The sequence below is a fragment of the Oculina patagonica genome, chromosome 6, assembly GCF_052425735.1.
Source record: "Oculina patagonica isolate OP01 chromosome 6, crgOcupat, whole genome shotgun sequence".
In the NCBI taxonomy this organism is placed as follows: domain Eukaryota; kingdom Metazoa; phylum Cnidaria; class Anthozoa; order Scleractinia; family Oculinidae; genus Oculina; species Oculina patagonica.
Genome location: NC_135763.1, coordinates 38151226 through 38169292, shown reverse-complemented (window position 1 = coordinate 38169292; position 18067 = coordinate 38151226). Strand labels below are relative to the sequence as shown.

General features: G+C 40.7%; 2 protein-coding genes across 4 annotated transcripts; one reads left to right on the top strand and one right to left on the bottom strand.

Moving 5' to 3' along the window:
* Nucleotides 1-576: 576 nt before the first annotated feature.
* Nucleotides 577-10334, bottom strand: LOC144657792 (caspase-3-like). 2 transcript variants are annotated; one of them, XR_013571618.1, is made up of 4 exons: nt 9669-10334; nt 8061-8147; nt 1309-3190; nt 577-1179 (listed from the first exon to the last, which is right to left on the bottom strand). XR_013571618.1 is itself a non-coding variant. In XM_078518153.1 (3 exons), the coding sequence occupies exons 1-3, from the start codon at nt 9991-9993 to the stop codon at nt 2208-2210; spliced, it is 1395 nt and encodes a 464-aa protein (XP_078374279.1). In that variant the 5' UTR covers nt 9994-10334; the 3' UTR covers nt 577-2207. The 2 variants fall into 2 exon arrangements, 1 of the variants encoding a protein (XP_078374279.1); XM_078518153.1 differs by having other exon boundaries at nt 577-3190.
* Nucleotides 10335-12318: 1984 nt separating this feature from the next.
* LOC144657787 (uncharacterized) lies at nt 12319-17421 on the top strand. 2 transcript variants are annotated; one of them, XM_078518145.1, is made up of 2 exons: nt 12319-12555; nt 14969-17421. In XM_078518145.1, exon 2 carries the CDS (start codon nt 14970-14972, stop codon nt 16623-16625), a length of 1656 nt encoding a protein of 551 aa, XP_078374271.1. In that variant the 5' UTR covers nt 12319-12555; nt 14969; the 3' UTR covers nt 16626-17421. The 2 variants fall into 2 exon arrangements, with proteins under 2 accessions (XP_078374271.1, XP_078374272.1); XM_078518146.1 differs by lacking the exon at nt 12319-12555 and adding an exon at nt 13936-14064.
* Nucleotides 17422-18067: the final 646 nt, after the last annotated feature.

Sequence of the window (18067 nt, the reverse complement as noted above, 5' to 3'; positions counted from 1 at the left end):
ATATTAGTAATCCTTCTTGGCTAAACATGAGCCATTTTTCCAAACATTAATGACAAAGTTGAATGCTCCAGTCTTCTTGAGTTTGCCACAACATCACTAAGTGACCACGAGACGGTCACAACTCATGATCTTGATGAACTCATGTTTGTTTACAAAGCGTAATAATTTATTTTGCACATCATGCAGTTTACAATCAAATCAATATCTGCACACAAAAAGTCATTGATGTAAATTCTAGCAACTCCAGTTGAGAAGCTATTGATACATAGCTACCGTAAATCAAATCAACTTTTACTGTATTACCCTCCATTTAGCTCCCTTATTTAGTCAAAGCCCCCTATCTTCAACCTAAGATAAAAAGTCCCTGGGAGCGTTAAAAATTAAGGAAATATGGTACCATTTTTTTCAAACTTCTCAGGACTCTAATCTTCAATGAATCTCAGGCATATTTAATCACAAGAAAAACTTGTGATTAATCACTAATTAATCTCTGTCTAATGACATTAAAAGATCTGATCAACTTAGAAAGTCAACAAAAAATTACTTTTAATGACAGCTTTGTTTTTACCCCGGGCCACAGTAAAAAATGCTCTGACTAATTTACAACTTGTTGATAACTGAAGTTCTTCTTCTTCTTAATCAATTTATCTTGCTTTATGAACATGCATGTAAATGATATATACTTTAAACCAGAACTCCATGATGATTATAATTTTGACAATAAGCATGGCAAATATACTAGCATGATGAAACCGATTTGCAATCTTATTACAAAGTAATGAACAAATTTCCTACTATATCATATCAAATAGCTTATTTGTGAAAACCTGCACTGCTAGGTGATGTGTAGAACCAGACAGGTCCTGTAAACCTACTAAGCTATTCACTTAACACACATGCAAACAATTCAATGTTCCTAAACTGCAAAGACATTTTCACAGCTTTCCAGCCAAATTAATCTAAGGATTGGTGTAATAATAATAAAAAAAACACTGACTTGAGACTCCTGTTCAGTAGCCTGGGTCTAGTGGATTATCCTGACAATCCATCACTTGCTCAATATAATAAGCAAGTGACATTTATGGACTTTTTGTTGGTAGATGAAATAAGGTCACTGAGAAAGGCCTTCAGTTTAGCACATAAAGGCTGCAACCTGGAAAATCAATTTTCTTTGCCACCCTGTTGCAAAAGGGTGCCAAACTTAACTACCATGCAGTTGTTTTTAACAAAGGCTTTGAAGCATTATAATTATCTTAATGAGGGGGACATGGGGGCACCCTGAACACCGCAAAAATAATACACAAACACCGCATCACTGCAAGAAAATTTGATGAAACACCGCCACCGCAATATAATCAAGTTACTTATGAATGAAAACAGCTTGATATTGGCAGCTAAAACGTATTAATGATCAACTAGACAATATTTGACAGTATTTTGTTACAAAAATTATGCTAGTATTATTAAGGAACGGATTAACAAAGATAGCAGAGCTAAATTTAGTTCTGCAAGTGTCAGACAAGAAACCGTAACACCGCCAATTATTTCGTTTCACCGAACACCATAGGTTTAAAAACACAAACATCGCACATGTATGCACACCGCAGGGTTTGAGATCACCGCAACACTGCAAGATGGGATTTTATTCACCGCAGCACCGCATAAAAAAAAATTAGAAACAGTGCAAACCCCCATGTCCCCCTCCTTAAGATCTCAAGTTTCTCTATTTAAGCTGTTTGACTGTATTGGTTGCCTCCTATCAACATTTTGTATGACTTTTGATCTGTATAGCTGTACATATTAAGGTTGACTACTGCATAATAGGTTGGGAGATCGAGTCTCCCTTATTCATTGTATGCCATGACCATTCTCGAATCCCAGACATTTTAGATGTACATGTACGGTGCTGAAAAATTCTATATGCCGAAGCCACATGTATGATGGAATCCTAAATTCTCGAACAGTTAAATATTTCCCAAACCTCCTGACTGGAATGGAAATTTGTTTCCATGGATTTGCTTTACTCTGCTGAACACTGCAATTCTACCACTGATTTCTCAAACCAATTCTCATTGCCCTACAAGAACTTGGGATTTCACTGTATAAAACATGCTTGCAGTTTGTCTTAAATGTAATATTCTACTAAGAAATTGTCAGTTTTATATTTAATATTCTAACATTCTGAGATGACTTTTAATAACTGTAAGTTACAGTCCAGGCCAAAAGAACAACTTTTTTGTCAAGGTTGTTGTCGGCTCAGACACCTGCTTAGTGGTTATTTCACCCATTTCGCCGATCCTCTGATTCACCATTGTGAGCATGCTAAGAAGATCCTCGTGGCCGGCAAATTCCTTAAAAACCTCCACAATGCACCGGACAAAACGACTTCCATTACGTGGATTTCTAAAAGATGCGTAACCACTGATAGTTGAATTGGCAATCAGAATATCTGCATGCTCTGGAATAGTCTTACTAAGTGCAAAGTTAAAGCCTGTGTCACTGCTCTCCCCTCCTTCACCTGTTAAGTCGTCATGAGTTGATGGCTGCCGGGTGGGGCTAATTGGTGCATCAGCTACCACACCTTTTTCCTTCTCGCGACCTCTGCATGCCTGTATGAAAATGATTTTTGGCTTGCCCCTTAATGATGGACAGTTTGCATTGCTGAAAAAATCCCGGATGGTTTCAATGGGGACAGTTTCTCCATCAGCTCCGTAGAACTGTCCATCCTGGCCATGACTCATAAGACACAAAACAAAGCAGTCATAGCTAGTGTGATCCTCATGTGCGACATCATCTAAGATCGTCAGAATCTCACTCCTTCCCTTATTTCTTTCAGTTTTCACTTTAAAATCGAGTGCTTCAAACAACTTCTCAAGTGCTTTGACATCTTCAGTTGATCCGAGGCGTACATCCAATTCTTCTTGTTCTTTCTCTTTCTTTGTGGCCTCTGGATTATTACCAGAAAATTCATTATTTATGATCAATGTAATCCCTCGTGGTTTTGATCTCATGGGGTACACATACTCAGATTCTGGGTGAATGTGAGGGGGAAGTTTTGTCAGGTCAGTTGGTGTAACAAAGGGTGGCATTTCATCTTCAAGTGTGTGATCCTCTGAATTTTGACAGAAAACAGCACCCTTGTCTGTGTTACCAAGCTGTTGAGGATATCCAGGTGCTGTTGGGCTAAGAGCTGCAAAAAAAAAAACAAATACACTTATTACTTAAAGGCACTGTCATGATATGGCTAGTCACCAGTTCCCTAGCTACTTATGGACCGCATGGTCTCTGCGCATGTCAGACAATTTGCCTCCATCTTGGATTACTGTACGAGTAAAGTTGTGTTTAGTAATCCTTGTTGAATCCGTCTCATCTTTTAAGTAGTCACCGAATATCATTACATGGTGGCAGCGGTGACAAGGACAACCACAGCCAGCATTGTTTTGGACAGGCAGAACATTGAATAAACCCGATGGACATGGATTTTGACATCTACTGTTCGTAGCGTGCAGCTGGTTTACAAGACGAGTCATCACTTCACTTTACAAGTATGGGCGAGTTATCTGGAATTAAGCCGCCCCATATGGATTGGAATGACACCGACTTGCCAACCGCGTTTAAAACTTTCAAACAGTACTGTCAGCTCATTTTTGACGGGCCGTTGAACAAGAAAGCAGAGAAAGAGAAGGCCACATATGTTCTACTTTGGATCGGCGAAGAAGGCCTTAAAGTCTTCAACTCCTTCGAATTGAGTGATGAAGAAAAAGCGAAAACTGATACGATTTTCGACAAGTTTACAAAGTATCTGGAGCCCAAGTCGAATTTTCGAATTGCTCGTTTCCAATTGCAAGGCTTCAGACAAACCAAGGACGAGTCTGTCGATTCATTCATGGCTAGGTGCAAGCTACAAGCTCAGAAATGCCGTTTCAGTGAAACCGAGATGGAAGAACGTTTAATTGAACAGTTAATTATTGGTACTCGAGAGCGGAAAGTACAAGAAAACCTCCTTGGAAAGGATGAGAAGCTAAAGCTCGACAAGGCAATGGACATTGCTCGAACAAGAGAAGCAACGGTCAATGACATGAAATCCCTAGAGCTGCAAGGTGCCTCTGCTGGTACTGATGAAACAAATATTGATGCTGTCAGAGAAGATTCCAACCCACAATGTGGGAAATGTGGACTCAACCATGGAAAAAAATGCCCAGCATATGGTACAAGATGTCGGAAATGTAAGCAGTACAATCATTGGGAGCAAGTGTGCAGCAGAAATAAGCAGACACAGGGCCGACAAACCAGACCACCGCAATTTGATGGCCGAAAGAAATATGACAAAGCAAAGCAGAGCAAGGTACATATGGTAGAAGAAACAAGTTCTAACTTCGAGCAGTTGCTATTCGAGAGCATCAAAATTGATAGCACTGGTGCTGATGTGGAGAGAGATGAAGCTTATGCACATGTTAAAGTAAAACTGCCGAAACTTGGCAATCCAAATGCTCTGCTGAAAGTGAAGGTGGATACTGGAGCACAAGGAAACATTCTGCCATTAAGAATCTATGGAAAAATGTTCCCAGATTGCCTGGACGAAAATGGCCTTCCGAAAGACACAACACCGAGCCAAACGAAGCTGACTGCATACAATGGTACATCAATACCCCAGCATGGTGTGTGTTCTATCCAATGTTCATATGATTCCAGTGAAACTGAGGCCAAGTTTTATGTTGCTGATGTTGATGGCCCTGCTATTTGTGGCCTGCCCACTTCATGAAAACTCAAGTTAGTGGAGTTACACTGCGAGATAAACACAAGCAATGACGGTGTGCACTGCCAAGTTCCTGCAATTCACAGCATAGATGACCTCCAGAAGCTCTATCCAGATCGTTTTAATGGTATTGGCAAATTTGAAGGAGAGTATCACATTGTCGTTGACCCTGATGCCCCTGTGGTACATGCACCAAGGAAGTGTCCCATTCACATCAAGGACGACATAAGAAAGGAACTTGATGAAATGATTGGTCTTGGTGTGATTAAACCAGTGACTGAACCCACCGACTGGGTTTCAAGTGTTGCATACTCCCAAAAGTCAAATGGGAGATGGAGGGTGTGTTTAGATCCCAAAGATCTCAACCAGGCTGTGAAGAGAAGTCATCACCATACCCCAACTCTAGAAGAAATCACACACAAGTTCAAGGGCAGCTCAGTATTCTCAAAGTTGGATGCCCATCATGGTTACTGGTCTGTAGTACTAGATGAAGAGTCTTCCTTCCTTACAACCTTCAACAGTCCGTTCGGCAGATTCCGATTTACTTGCCTTCCCTTTGGATTGTGTGTGAGTCAAGATATCTTTCAACAGAAAATGGATTTTATTCTTGAGAAATGCCCGGGAACTGTCGGTATTGCCGATGACATCGCAGTGCATGGCCCTACCACAGAGGAACATGATGCCAATTTGCATAATCTAATGCTAGTAGCAAGGCAACATGGTCTGGTCTTCAACCTGGACAAATGCAGTATCAAGCAGCCAAAGATTACATTCTTCGGAATGTTGTTCGATGCAGAAGGGGTTCACCCGGATCCCAAGAAAATTGAGGCCGTCAAGGCCATTCAGGAGCCACAGGATGCCCAGGAACTCCAAACCTTCCTTGGCATAGCAACTTACATGGCCCCCTTCATTCCAAATTTGTCTGCAATGTCAGAGCCTTTGAGAAACCTACTCAAGAAGGACACTGATTTCCAATGGTCCTCGTCTCACAGTACAGCTTTTGAAAACATCAAGGAAGCAATTTGTCAGGAAGTATCGCTTACGTACTTTGATCCTAAAAAGGAAACAGTCATCCAGGTTGACGCATCCCTGCGGGGCCTTGGAAGTGCCCTCATACAAGATGGCAAGGTTGTCGCCTTTGCATCTAGAGCACTTACTGACACTGAGAAACGGTATGCAAATATCGAGCGTGAGATGCTTGCAGTTATTGTGGCTTGTGAGAAGTTTCATTCTTATGTGTTTGGAAAGAAGTTCATTGTGGAGTCTGATCATAAGCCCCTCGAAATGATCCACTTGAAGAATTTAACAGCTGCCCCTCCAAGGCTTCAAAAAATGCTGCTCAGATTGCAAGGGTACGACATGGCAATCAAGTACAAACCAGGCACAGAAATGCATCTGGCTGATCCTTTGTCAAGGCTAAATCCCCTACCCAGTGAAGGCACATTAGACCTACACAAGGTGTGTCTCGTCCAGTTCACTGACACGAGGTTCGACTCCCTTAAACAAGACACCTCTGCAGATCCTGAACTATCAGGCCTGAGAGAAATCATCTACTCTGGCTGGCCAGACAAGCAGAAACAGGTTCCAGTGCACTTGAGAAAGTATTGGGCTTACCGAGATGAACTTTCTGTTGAAAATGGTCTAATCTTAAAAGGGGAAAGAGTCGTTATCCCAGAGTCACAAAGGAGTGATGTCATAGAGAGAATTCATCAGGCTCACCAAGGTTTCGAGAAATGCAGGCTGCGAGCTAAGTCTTGTGTGTTTTGGCCAACTATTAACAAGGACATTGAGTCCAGAGTCCAGAGATGTGAAATATGTCAAGAAAGTCACAATACACAAGCCAAGGAAACATTGGAGCCCCATGAAGTACCCACAAGGCCTTGGCAGGTCATTGGAACTGATCTATTCTTCTGGAAAGGAGATGAATATCTGCTAATATGTGATTATTACTCTAAATTCCCCATCGTCAGGAAAATCCCAAGTGGACAGTCCACAGGAGAAACTGTCGTTGGTCTCACCAAGTGCGTACTGTCGGAACAAGGAGTACCCGAGGTCATTATCTCGGACAATGGTCCACAATATGACTGTCAAAGTTACAAGCAGTTCTCCAAGGATTGGGGTTTTCAGCACATAACTTCCAGCCCAAGATACCCAAAGTCTAACGGGTTTATTGAACGCCAAGTTCAGACTGTTAAAAACACTCTCAACAAGGCTGAGAAATCTGGTAAAGACCTCACTATGGCAATGCTCTGTCTAAGATCTACTCCTATTGATTCACAGCTTCCATCTCCAGCTGAACTGCTGTATCAGCGAAAGCTCAAATCAAATCTTCCCATCAGAATAGAGAATCAAATGCCTAATAGAGACCAGATTTCCCAGAGGCTAACAGAACGACAACAAAGCATGAAATATTACCATGATAGGAATGCGCATGATCTAAGTCCCCTGGCAACTGGACAACATGTACGCATACAGGACCAACGCACCAAGAAATGGTTTCCAGGAACCGTAAGTTGCAAGAGACCAGAACCCCGCTCTTATGAGGTACAGACACAGAATGGCTCAACCCTACGACGCAACAGGTGCCACCTTCGCCCCGCCGGTGCACAACACATCGAGATGGGCCCCACAGATGAGAACACAGTTTCAGAAGCTCACCCAAGTGTTCCTGAATCTACAGAAGCATTACAGTCTGCCCCTATGCCCAGTCTGCTAAGTGGTGCTACTGCTGCTTCTGTGAATCCGACACAGGTCTCCATGGAGACCACCCTTCCCAATGCCAATCAGGGTCCTGAGCCTGTCCGGACCAGGAGTGGACGCACAGTGACCAGACCCGCTCGTTTTGCCGAGTAACATTTATTCAACTAGTTTCGTGTTCCTGTTTTCAGATATAGTATAGTTTAAGTTTCACAAGTGACTTTGCATTGCCAATGGTCTGAACACTGTTCTAAACGGACAATATTCAAGGCATCTTGTTTACCGAACATTGCTGAACAGTTTTATTATATTTGTTATTTTATTTTGTATTATAAGGGGGATGTCATGATATGGCTAGTCACCAGTTCCCTAGCTACTTATGGACCGCATGGTCTCTGCGCATGTCAGACAGTTTGCCTCCATCTTGGATTACTGTACGAGTAAAGTTGTGTTTAGTAATCCTTGTTGAATCCGTCTCATCTTTTAAGTAGTCACCGAATATCATTACAGGCACCTTTCTGTTCACCATGTACCTATTTTATCTCCCTTAAGATCTAGACACTTAAGATTTGTATGTACGATCAAAAGAGCCTATATATAGAAATACCTTTGTTTATGTAAGTGGGATGTTCTTCATGTACGTGTGTGACAGCCATCTGATTTGTGATGTTTGCAATTCCCATATTTCCTGAACCTACAAAAACAAAACGTGAATTAGGATTACTATTTTTTACAAATCACTGAAGTCAGATGAACATAATTTACATGTATAAAAGTGAATATGCTTGAACAAATAAAGATATGTACAGTGCATGTTCAGGGCTGCAAATAACAGTCGATCATCGGACATTGGCTGATCAAAATATGCTCATGTCCGACAAAATCCCAAGTGTGGTCGGACATGATGTCCGGACAACTTTTTGATTGTAAATCATTTTACGGCAACGATGAATAAAATTCACCCTTTTGTATTTGGTGATGTCCGACCACAATTTTATTTTGGCGGACCAAGATGGTGTCTTAGTAAGACAAATGTCCTTTCAAGTGAAAAAAAAATTATTTGCAGCCCTGGTGTTTATTAAGCTCATTTCCTAATGCATTAGTCAATGGAAACCCCGGCCCCCCGACCCCCAGGACTTACCGGGGATTTAACGCGTCCAAAGCCGGGATTTAACGCACTTTTAACGGCGCGTTGGCCCCTGTGGGCGGTAGATTTAACAAAATGTCAGTAGATCGGGGCCGTGGAGTTGTGATTTAACAGCACGCAATCACCTGAAGCGGGGACGACAGCCGGGATTTAACATGAAGGACCAATGTTTTCCTCAAATGTACATTGTGAGGAATTTGTTCTAAGATGTCTTAACGCTTCTCCCATGATAAAGCCATTCGTGACGCCTAGCAGATGACACGAATAGCAATCGGTGTATTGGAACAGCTCTGTAGGTTTGAGACAAGGAAGGCTTTTTTAGACTGTTTGGGCAGTGTAATCTTCTCAATGAGGTTATAAAAGTCTGTCACATGAAGCTTGTTTCTGTGCTATCGGCTGAAGTAGATGGTCAACAAAAGCTGAAATACGTTCTGTAGGGCAATCACACCCCGATATTATGGGTCTTCCGACAGGTGTGTTCATAATAGCTTATTTCGGGTTAGAAATTTGGCAATTGTGACTCTGACTACGAAAAATGATTTCTTAGTTTTCTCAATGTAAAAGGCTTTTGGCGGAAACAAACTACATCAGGTTTCTTTCCCACCTTATAGCTGGACAATAAATGAAAGAAACAGGATTTTAACTTCTGGAACGAAATCAAGATTTTCACCGGTTTTTCCAGAATATCGCTCTTGAGTTGTTGCTTTATTTGGTTAGGATGTCCCCGCTATGCGGGGCTTTTAACAGATGTCTTGGCCCCTAGGGCGGGGTAATGAGCCGGGTTTTAACGCTTGGCAAATGTTAAATTTCCCGGTAAGTCCCGGGGGTCGGGGGGCCAGGGTTTCAATTGACTGATGCATAAAGGCCATTAAAGTGAACTCCAATACACCTAGGTTGTGATTACTCCCCCTGGAAGGAATCACAACCTAATGCATGCTGGGAAGTAGCCTGTGCGCTCCCTAAAAGTTGCTAAATAAGCCAAATCGCCTTTGATCAAAATAGACGCCGCTTTCCAACATAATTATTATCGAGTTTCATAGGTCAATTACAAAAATACTGGGCACAAACCTGAACTTGCTTGCACTTGTGCGTCTATTTGCGCCTGTATTTCTTCTCCCTGTATTTTTTCTTGTAGCAGCTGGTACAAATGTCTCTGAGTTTGCCATAAAGCGTTTACAAATATAGCAATACCTCCATCTCCTGAACGAGTTACTTTGTCAAGGAGCACCTCGGCTTGTCTTTTCCTCGATTTCTCGGACCTAACGTCGTCCATGTCCTCCAAATCGAAAACATCATCCTGGTACAGAATGTTTACGATTTTTCTCGGCTCAATATCTCGCAGAATCTTTCCATGGTTTTTCTTAAGTCTGTATCTGTAGTTTGGAGCCGCCATCGTATTAGGGATTCTTCAAAAAAGCCACATTTTCTTTACAACATAATTGTTGTCGAAGGAATCGGGAAGTTTTTCGATGAAAGCGAACGAATTTGATGACATAACCGGGGTATTCCCCTCCAGGGTCTTTCCCAATCACACAAGTCTTTTGGGCGGCCGGCGCCATCTTGAATATAGCGGAGGGACTGGGAATGAGGAACGTGGAATCGGGAACGTGCAGTATCGCAGTATTTAGACTATTCAGATACAAATAGAAACAGTGGCCACTAGATTAAGTCTTTTAAAGTCAAGTACAAAGTTTTCTTTTGGGTGATAAGAGCGGGATAATAGTACATTTAATACGTTGTATCGGTATCTGCTCAGTTTTAGAGTCATTATCTTACATTTAGCTTCATTCCAAATTAGGACCGCCTCGAAAGGCGATTGACGTCAATCCGGAGTTTTCCCAAGCTTTTCAGTAAAAATTCGAGTCTATACCAGTTTGACATTGTTTAAAGAGAAAAACAAGCGGGAAAAAACCGGAAATGAGTAAAGATTACGCAAAAAAGAAGAAATATTAAAAACGAGGGTTGACGTAGCTTGTGGGTACATTTTATCCCTCCACTCTCTCTGCTTTCTAACCCCTTTTTGACAGTTAACATGGAATTTATCTAAAAGTACACGTAAAGGTTTGTTTCCAGGAAAGCCGCGCCATCATAGCCTGAGTTACAGACGAACAAAAACACCCCTCTGTAACAGACCCAGCGGAACCCGACCCAGAGGATTATTTTCCCCTACCCATTCAAAATTTAGCCTCCCCAGTACCCAGCGAATATTTTGATTTTACCCAGCTATTTTTATGCTTCCCCAGTGACTGTGCAGTGTTAGTTGAAAAACCCAGCGTATTTTTGCAAACGAATAAACCAACAAAAAAATAATAAAAATAAAACAACAGCTACTACAAAAGTCGAAAACTATAGAAAGTTCTACCAGCAGTTCTAGTTCCGCAACGGAAAGCCATTCATCCTCGTCGCATTATGATGATTATCACACTCGAAAAGGGATCGAAATTGTCAAGAAAAAGAACTTCGGAGGGGTTTCCATAATGCGACGAATGGCATTAGAACGTATCCAAATTTTAAAACATTTTCAGGGGAGGATGCCCCCTCGGACATCGCCAAGCCTTTCGGCCCATAATAGCTCATCACGATGCAAACTTTGGGGCCCTCAGTTCAAATTCGTTCCTACAGGCCTTCAGTATACAACATAGTGTCGTTAGGCTAATGATAAAGAAAATACTGCAAAGGAATAGCGTCCAGATTTGAGGGGGGCAGTAGAGGGGGGTTTTAATAACTGTGCGTACCTCTGAAAAAAATCCTGGCTACGCTACTGTTTAAATTGCAACACTCTTCTTTTCTCACTTCAGTTTAGTCACTATAAAGCAGCCACTTTGCGGGCGGATAACGGAAAAGTAATAGAAAATCCCGCATTTTCCACAATTGGCCATGTTTTTATCGAATATAAACCAGGAGTCCCTCCTGAAATAAACCTGTTACAAAAACCTAGCAAAAGCCGACCCAGTGGGAATTTGGCCAACCCAGTGATTTTTTAACGGAAAACCCGGTGAGGATAAAGATTCCACTGGGTCTGTTACAGAGGGGTGTACAAAACCCCGGTATAGTCCGGGGTTTTGTTCGTCTGCAACGCAGGCTACGCCATCAAAGCACGATTAAGTTCGAAAAAGTTCGAGTATTAGTGACACAAAGTTACAAATGTCACAAATATGCATTAAGCGAGTGTCGATAACTTTTCTGGAGACCGAGCGCGAGTGAGCTCAAGTTGTGATGGCTCTGTTTTAAATTTGATTGAAAGGAAATGCCATACCGCTGCAACACGATTCGAAAAGTATTCCGTCACTGGGGCATTCGGGTTGCAAAATTATGGCTGTCGTCTCGTAGTACCATAGCTGAATAATTTTGCAAAAGTCATGAACTCTGAAGACAAGGCTGCTTGGCGCGAGTTTTTAAAACAAGGGTAGTATACAAATATTTTATTTTTTTCTTATTTCTCCGTTATTTCTATTTATTTATAAAATATATTTTATATATAAAATTTATATATAGAAATTTTATCATTTCTTTATGTATTGTACTGATTACTAAAAAAAACCTATTTTAGGAGTGTTCAATAAAATTTCTATTCCTATTCTTTAAGCCAAAGACCAAATACTCTTCAGTGAAGTACTCAGTCTGGAGCTTCACTGTGTAAAATCTTATGCATAATAAATGTGGTATGATGTTAACGTGGAACTCCAATTGCCTCTTACTGAAACATCTTCAGATCGAGTTTCCCATCAGTCACTCTGAGTTCTGCTAGCCAGCGCCTGCAGTCATAAGATTTGACCCAAATTAATTATGACGTGTACTGCGTCGACCTTATGAACCTGTATAAATTCCCTCTCGCGCCGACAATAACAAATCAGTATTAAATGTTGCGAGGATTAACAGGCACAGGAAGGACCGTGAGTTCGGTTTTACAGGCGGAGACGAATCCACTAAATATCTGCCTTTAGACTGAATACAGGTTGGTACATGAAACAACTGTCGACACATTTTATCTTGCATAAACATCACAAAGCACAGAAAAATAACCCGTTAGATGACGGTAGCAACGATATGACACAATAAGACAACAACTTTGAGATTCGGGATTATTGGGGTACAAGCTTAAATTGTCCTTTGTTTGGAATGCCGCCTTGTACGTTCCGCTCAAATCTTGTTAGATCATCTAAGCTATCTACCCTGACAATCCTCTGTCGAACGCTCAAAAACGTGACTTAAAATGTGGGCTTAGCTCTCTATTTGTATATGTTTATCAATTTATACTTCCTACGATTTCCATACGATTACATAAACGGCAACGTTGCAGACGTTGATGTAACTATAAGCGTAATTGTTTACAAAAAAACATTTTCTTATTTAGAAAGACGGTTAAATTTGGTTTTATAGTTGTACTTTGGCACAATATGTTTCGTTTTAGTGAATTTTTCCGCGTACGGAAATTCTATTGACCCAATGTACTGAAGTCAGACCAGCGCCCAGCTGTGGGGCAATGGTTATCACATATTTTGACGATGATGTATTTGATAAGAGAGCTTACGTCTACACAGGTATCGCCCGTGCCGAGGAAGCTACTTGTTTATACAAACTTCCTGTGTTTCTTCGAAAAGGGCTTCTTATTTTTTAAATCTTATGTCGGATTTGGTAAGCGTAATTTGACTTAACACTTGTCAGTTCTTCTGCCATGAAACCGATGATAAATTTGAGTTAAAATTCAATAGCTCCACTCCGCAATTAAATTAAATTCTCACTGCTGATCCCCATAGAATTTCCGTAATGTTTTCTAGTAACGGCGGTTCCACTTTGGCGGTCAGATCATCTCCTTACTAAACATGAACATCCGGAGGATGCGTTGCTATGAAAAGAAATCAAAATCAGTAAAATACTAGGTTTACGATGAGAGCAAAAATTTTGCAAACGCTCGTTGGTCAAAGGAGTAAATGATACGTGTTCAAACACCTCGCAGCTTAAGATCGAACTTCACAACATTCATGGAAATGTCTAAATAAGAAGTACTGTCTCGGCAGACTGCAGTGACCAATTAAAACACACAATCGAACACAGCAATATAACTCAGGCGAGTCATATTAATGCTTCTCAAACCTGTCTCTGATTAATATAATCTGCTGATATAATAGAGCGATCCATTTGCACGGGAAAATACCTTACTCGATATGTTTTAAGAATAGATTCGAAATATGGTACTTAACAAAATATTGGATCAGGAATAAAACACTATGATTGGCTGATTTCAGTTTTTAGCCCTATCAGCATGTCTTGGTTATCGTGTTCCCAGCCTGACTGCTGATTGGTTTTAAAATGACAACTATCATCACTGCACTTGTTTGGTTTCTCGCATACCAAAATTCAAAACTTTCCTCTTTCGATAAATTGTCGGCAATCTTTCCATTAGTAACGTATGCTGCAAACTGTTCATCTGTGCAAGCTTTTCAATGTAAAAAAGGCGTGACAGGTAATTGTTTTAAATTATTTCTAAGCAGTACGTGCAAGTAAGTAGTTTAAATTCATATTTTAATTAACAGCAACGTAATGCTCATTTTTTGAAATTTTCCCAAAGAATGGTTTAATTGGAATACAAAACATTAGTCGTGTAATAAATCTTGTATTGACCAAGCTAGCTCGGGACCGTAGCTCATGTGAGAGCAAATTGGTCATTGGTATTTTCTGTCCTCACCTTCGTTTTAATCGTACTGTCGTACTGTTTCATTCGAGTTTAAATAAAGTTTTAAGTATGTATGTTATGTACTGTCAGCGAGACGTGGAGCCCGCAGATATCCTGTCAGTACAATCTAGACTGCAAGCTGGATTAAAAAGATACATTACGTTTTGGAGTCATTTCAAATCGCATTAACATGTTGGGGTCAATGTATGGTAGAAAATTACCTTATTTTTTTGGCAGGAGTAAAATACCTGACGTCTGCGCCTTATTTTTCCTCATTGCTAAATGCGTAATACGTATGAGAGGTATTACACGTTTTCACGTTAAATCCATCCATTAAAGTACTCATGCACCCTTGATGGCAGGAAAGAAATAAAAGTAGCATTTACGAGATTGGGAAATGGTAAAAATGGGGTAAAAAGGGGGCTGCAAATTTCATGATCATGATCATGATCATGCTTTATTCGATAAATAGTTTGGTAATAGGCTAAGATTGCTAAAACCCAGAGTACTTTAATTCAACAGGATAAAGGGTTCAAATTTAACGCTGTTAAAATTTACAATGGGTTAAAACTAAACCTTCTTATCATAGCGTGGGCATGAAAGTATTGATCCACTTACTTATCAATGGTTGTTACGGGTCGGCTTTGTCCAGACGTGATCTTTCTAACAAACTTTCTGCTTTTTCTTTCTTTAGAATGAAGTCCTGTGTGGAGAACCCTTTTGGAATTTCCATTGATGAAGATTTTGTCTTCCAAGCCTCAGTGGTTCTTTTATGTTTCTTTTCTTCCTTATTGCTGTTGATTTTGTTTCTCATTTTTTGGCTGAGAAAAATAAAACATCGAGTTGATAACGTATCCAAGAACACCTGCTCACTCCCTCTGGTCATCTCCAACAAGGAAGCGCCTTCAGATTTAAACAAAATAAATTCCTGGAATCATTTTACTGGTGCTGCTGCGTATGGACCGCTGGGTTTCGATGGAGATGAACCGCGTTCAGATTTACAAGAAACCTCATTTGTCAGTTCTGTGGCACAAGGAGAGGATGGAAAATCAGATCATGGCTCAAAAACACAAGAGAAAACAACATCCAGTGACATAGAGGATGCAGCATACCTTCAAAACGTCGATGACAGCTCAACAACACAACAGTCCTCTTGTGATCACCCTGAAAGACATGTCACAAATGGCAAACTGAGGAAGACGTACATGAGTTTAAAGAGCGCCAAAGATAACACCTACGCACAACCCTGTGTTGACTCATCACAAGTGCAGTTTTGTCAAGGAGAGTCCTCTGTTGACGGAGATGTGACTGAAATGAAGGGTGACAGGCGCCAAAGAGAAAAGTCTTCCCAAGAGGGGCAAAAAGACAGGACAAATAAAGATGACCACGGATACCTCGTGGTTATCCATTCTGACATATCAACTGAGAATGAGATTCCTCCTCATGAAGACGAGTCCTTATACCTTATTCCCATTAAAACTGAGTCGGAAGAGAAACGGCTTCACAACGAGGAGAAGAGAGCTGAGACGCACTCCGATGGAAGGGTCAAGGCAGATGGTGTATACAATAAAGATGGCCATGTATCACCCCTGGATAATCTAGAAGAAGACAAATACGGCTACCTTTCTAGTCAGCAAGTTGGCACATTAACAACGTTTGGACATAACGCGCACGTTGTTTCTGATTTCCAACAAACTCATCCTGGTGAAAAGATGAAACGTAATGGAATCTCAAAGAGTGCCGATGAAGATGGCTATGGATATCTCATTGTACAACACGTGGAAGACGCAGCTGCTAACAACGATACTCCAGTGTACAGGTCCCAGGCTGGAGGTAATTCAGAAAGCGGTGGGCCAGTTGATCCAAGTTATGAAGATGAAAACAGCTACGACTACATCACAGCCCGAGAGGTGAAAGACTGGTCCAGATCACCTGTTAGTGATGCTGCTAAGCTGCAGACAAACTACGTCACTGGTAGAGCTGAGCCTGGCGCCGAGTCCTCCACTGAAGGTTGCCATGACAATCTCACTGTAATCCACGAAAGAGCGAATGAGGCGAAAGACACTGACAGCAAGGATTCCCAGTTAACAACAGAGAGGAAAAACACCACTGACCAGATTTACGCTAATATCAATGACAACAATAGTAATGACAACGCTGAGACTCAATCAGAAGTGATTTATGTCAACCAGGAGATTGTCGCAAATGTTGGTGCCAGTGTTGATTATCCCGATGATGTCCCAATTTATGCCAATAGAGAAGTTCAACAGGAATCTTCTATGTGTAACGACAATCCTTTCGTTTACAGCGAAAGTCCGATTTACGACAACAACAATATGATGAATGTTTAGTGCAGTTAAAAGGGTCTAAAAGCATTCCAATTTAGCCAAAAACAGTTGGTTTTCCAAAAGATTTTTTAATAATTTTAGCCGTCAAGAATCATATGCTGCCAGTACATAATATCATGCTTCTCGCCTTAGATGATCTAAGGCGAGAAGCACTGATCTTTCATAAACCCGTTTGTAAATAATGGACTCTAAAGTTGTATATAAATTGCCAATATAGCTGGCAACTGAGCGTTTGAAAAGGTCAAAATTGGTCATCGTCCAATTGAACAAGAGGCACTCACCTGGTATATTTTAATATTCGCGTCTTGAACACTTCATATATAGGTCGAACATATAAATATATATAAAAAAGTTTCGTTTTGCCCGAGTATCCAAAACGAGTTTTAATGCGTTCAGAATTTTACATTCATGAAAGTGTAAGCGATTTTTAAAGCCACCTAACTTAAGAAGACAACATGCAACATGGCCATTTTGTTAGTACTTATACCGCCACAAATTTCGAAACCGGCATGACAAATATTGTATGTACTGGAAAAATAACTGTGGGAAACTGCCAAGAATATAAAGGAATGTACGAACAATCATATATACATCTGAAGCTTAAGATTCTGCAAAGGACTTTAAGCCAAGAAAGATCCAATAAAATAATAAAAAAACTATATCTTACATGAACTATAAACATTGATCACAGATTTGTATATATAATATATATTTAGTTAAATAAAATTAAAGTTAACCTCAGAATTGTAATTAAAATTTGAGATCAGTTAATAAAATAAGAGATATTTTATGGCTTCAACTAACCCAGATACGCAGCTATCCAACTTGTTTGTTTAGCAACTATTGTCAATTTAACAGACAAGAACCGGGACGAGAACACGTTTCTCCATGCATCCATAAAATGGAAGAAAAAATACCCACTTTACACAAAAACGTCAAACTACAAGCAGAAACAGCTCAGCCACGAGAAAAACGCGGTTTCTTCTCCAAAGGGCCGGGGTTGCATCTTACATGCCAGGCGCACATGCAAGGTCATTTAAGACTAGCCAATATGGAATACTACCATGCAATTACGGATCTATTTGTTGAAAAAGTGCAACTAGGCCGCTCGAAAGAGCAAAACGTTTTCCCCTTCCTTGTTTTTAAGCATTGAAAGGCGTAATCGGTCCCATTACTTTCTTCGTCGTTTCCCTTAAATTGAATATCTGGAATCCAGGTTTACCAGAATCTGAGTGCTCGCCAGCAGCCCACCACTCCACCACTCGCTTTACTGGTGGACTGCAGGCGACAGCATCTGTTGTTACAACCGTACGTTACATGGTTATCTTAGTTGATTTTGTACCAAATATGTAAGCAATGTCTTAGTAAGAATCCCGCAATATTGATTACACAATGCAACTGGCTACTGTTATGCAATGCCAGTTGACCCTGTGAACCGCAAGCTT

Coding starts and splice junctions, on each gene's coding strand:
- LOC144657792 (XM_078518153.1), bottom strand. CDS start 9,993: ATGGCGGCTCCAAACTACAGATACAGACTTAAGAAAAACCATGGAAAG. Junction 8,148..9,668: donor ACAAGTGCAAGCAAGTTCAG/GTTTGTGCCCAG, acceptor TTGTTTTTGTAG/GTTCAGGAAATATGGGAATT. Junction 3,191..8,060: donor TCCCACTTACATAAACAAAG/GTATTTCTATAT, acceptor TTTTTTTTGCAG/CTCTTAGCCCAACAGCACCT.
- LOC144657787 (XM_078518145.1), top strand. CDS start 14,970: ATGAAGTCCTGTGTGGAGAACCCTTTTGGAATTTCCATTGATGAAGAT.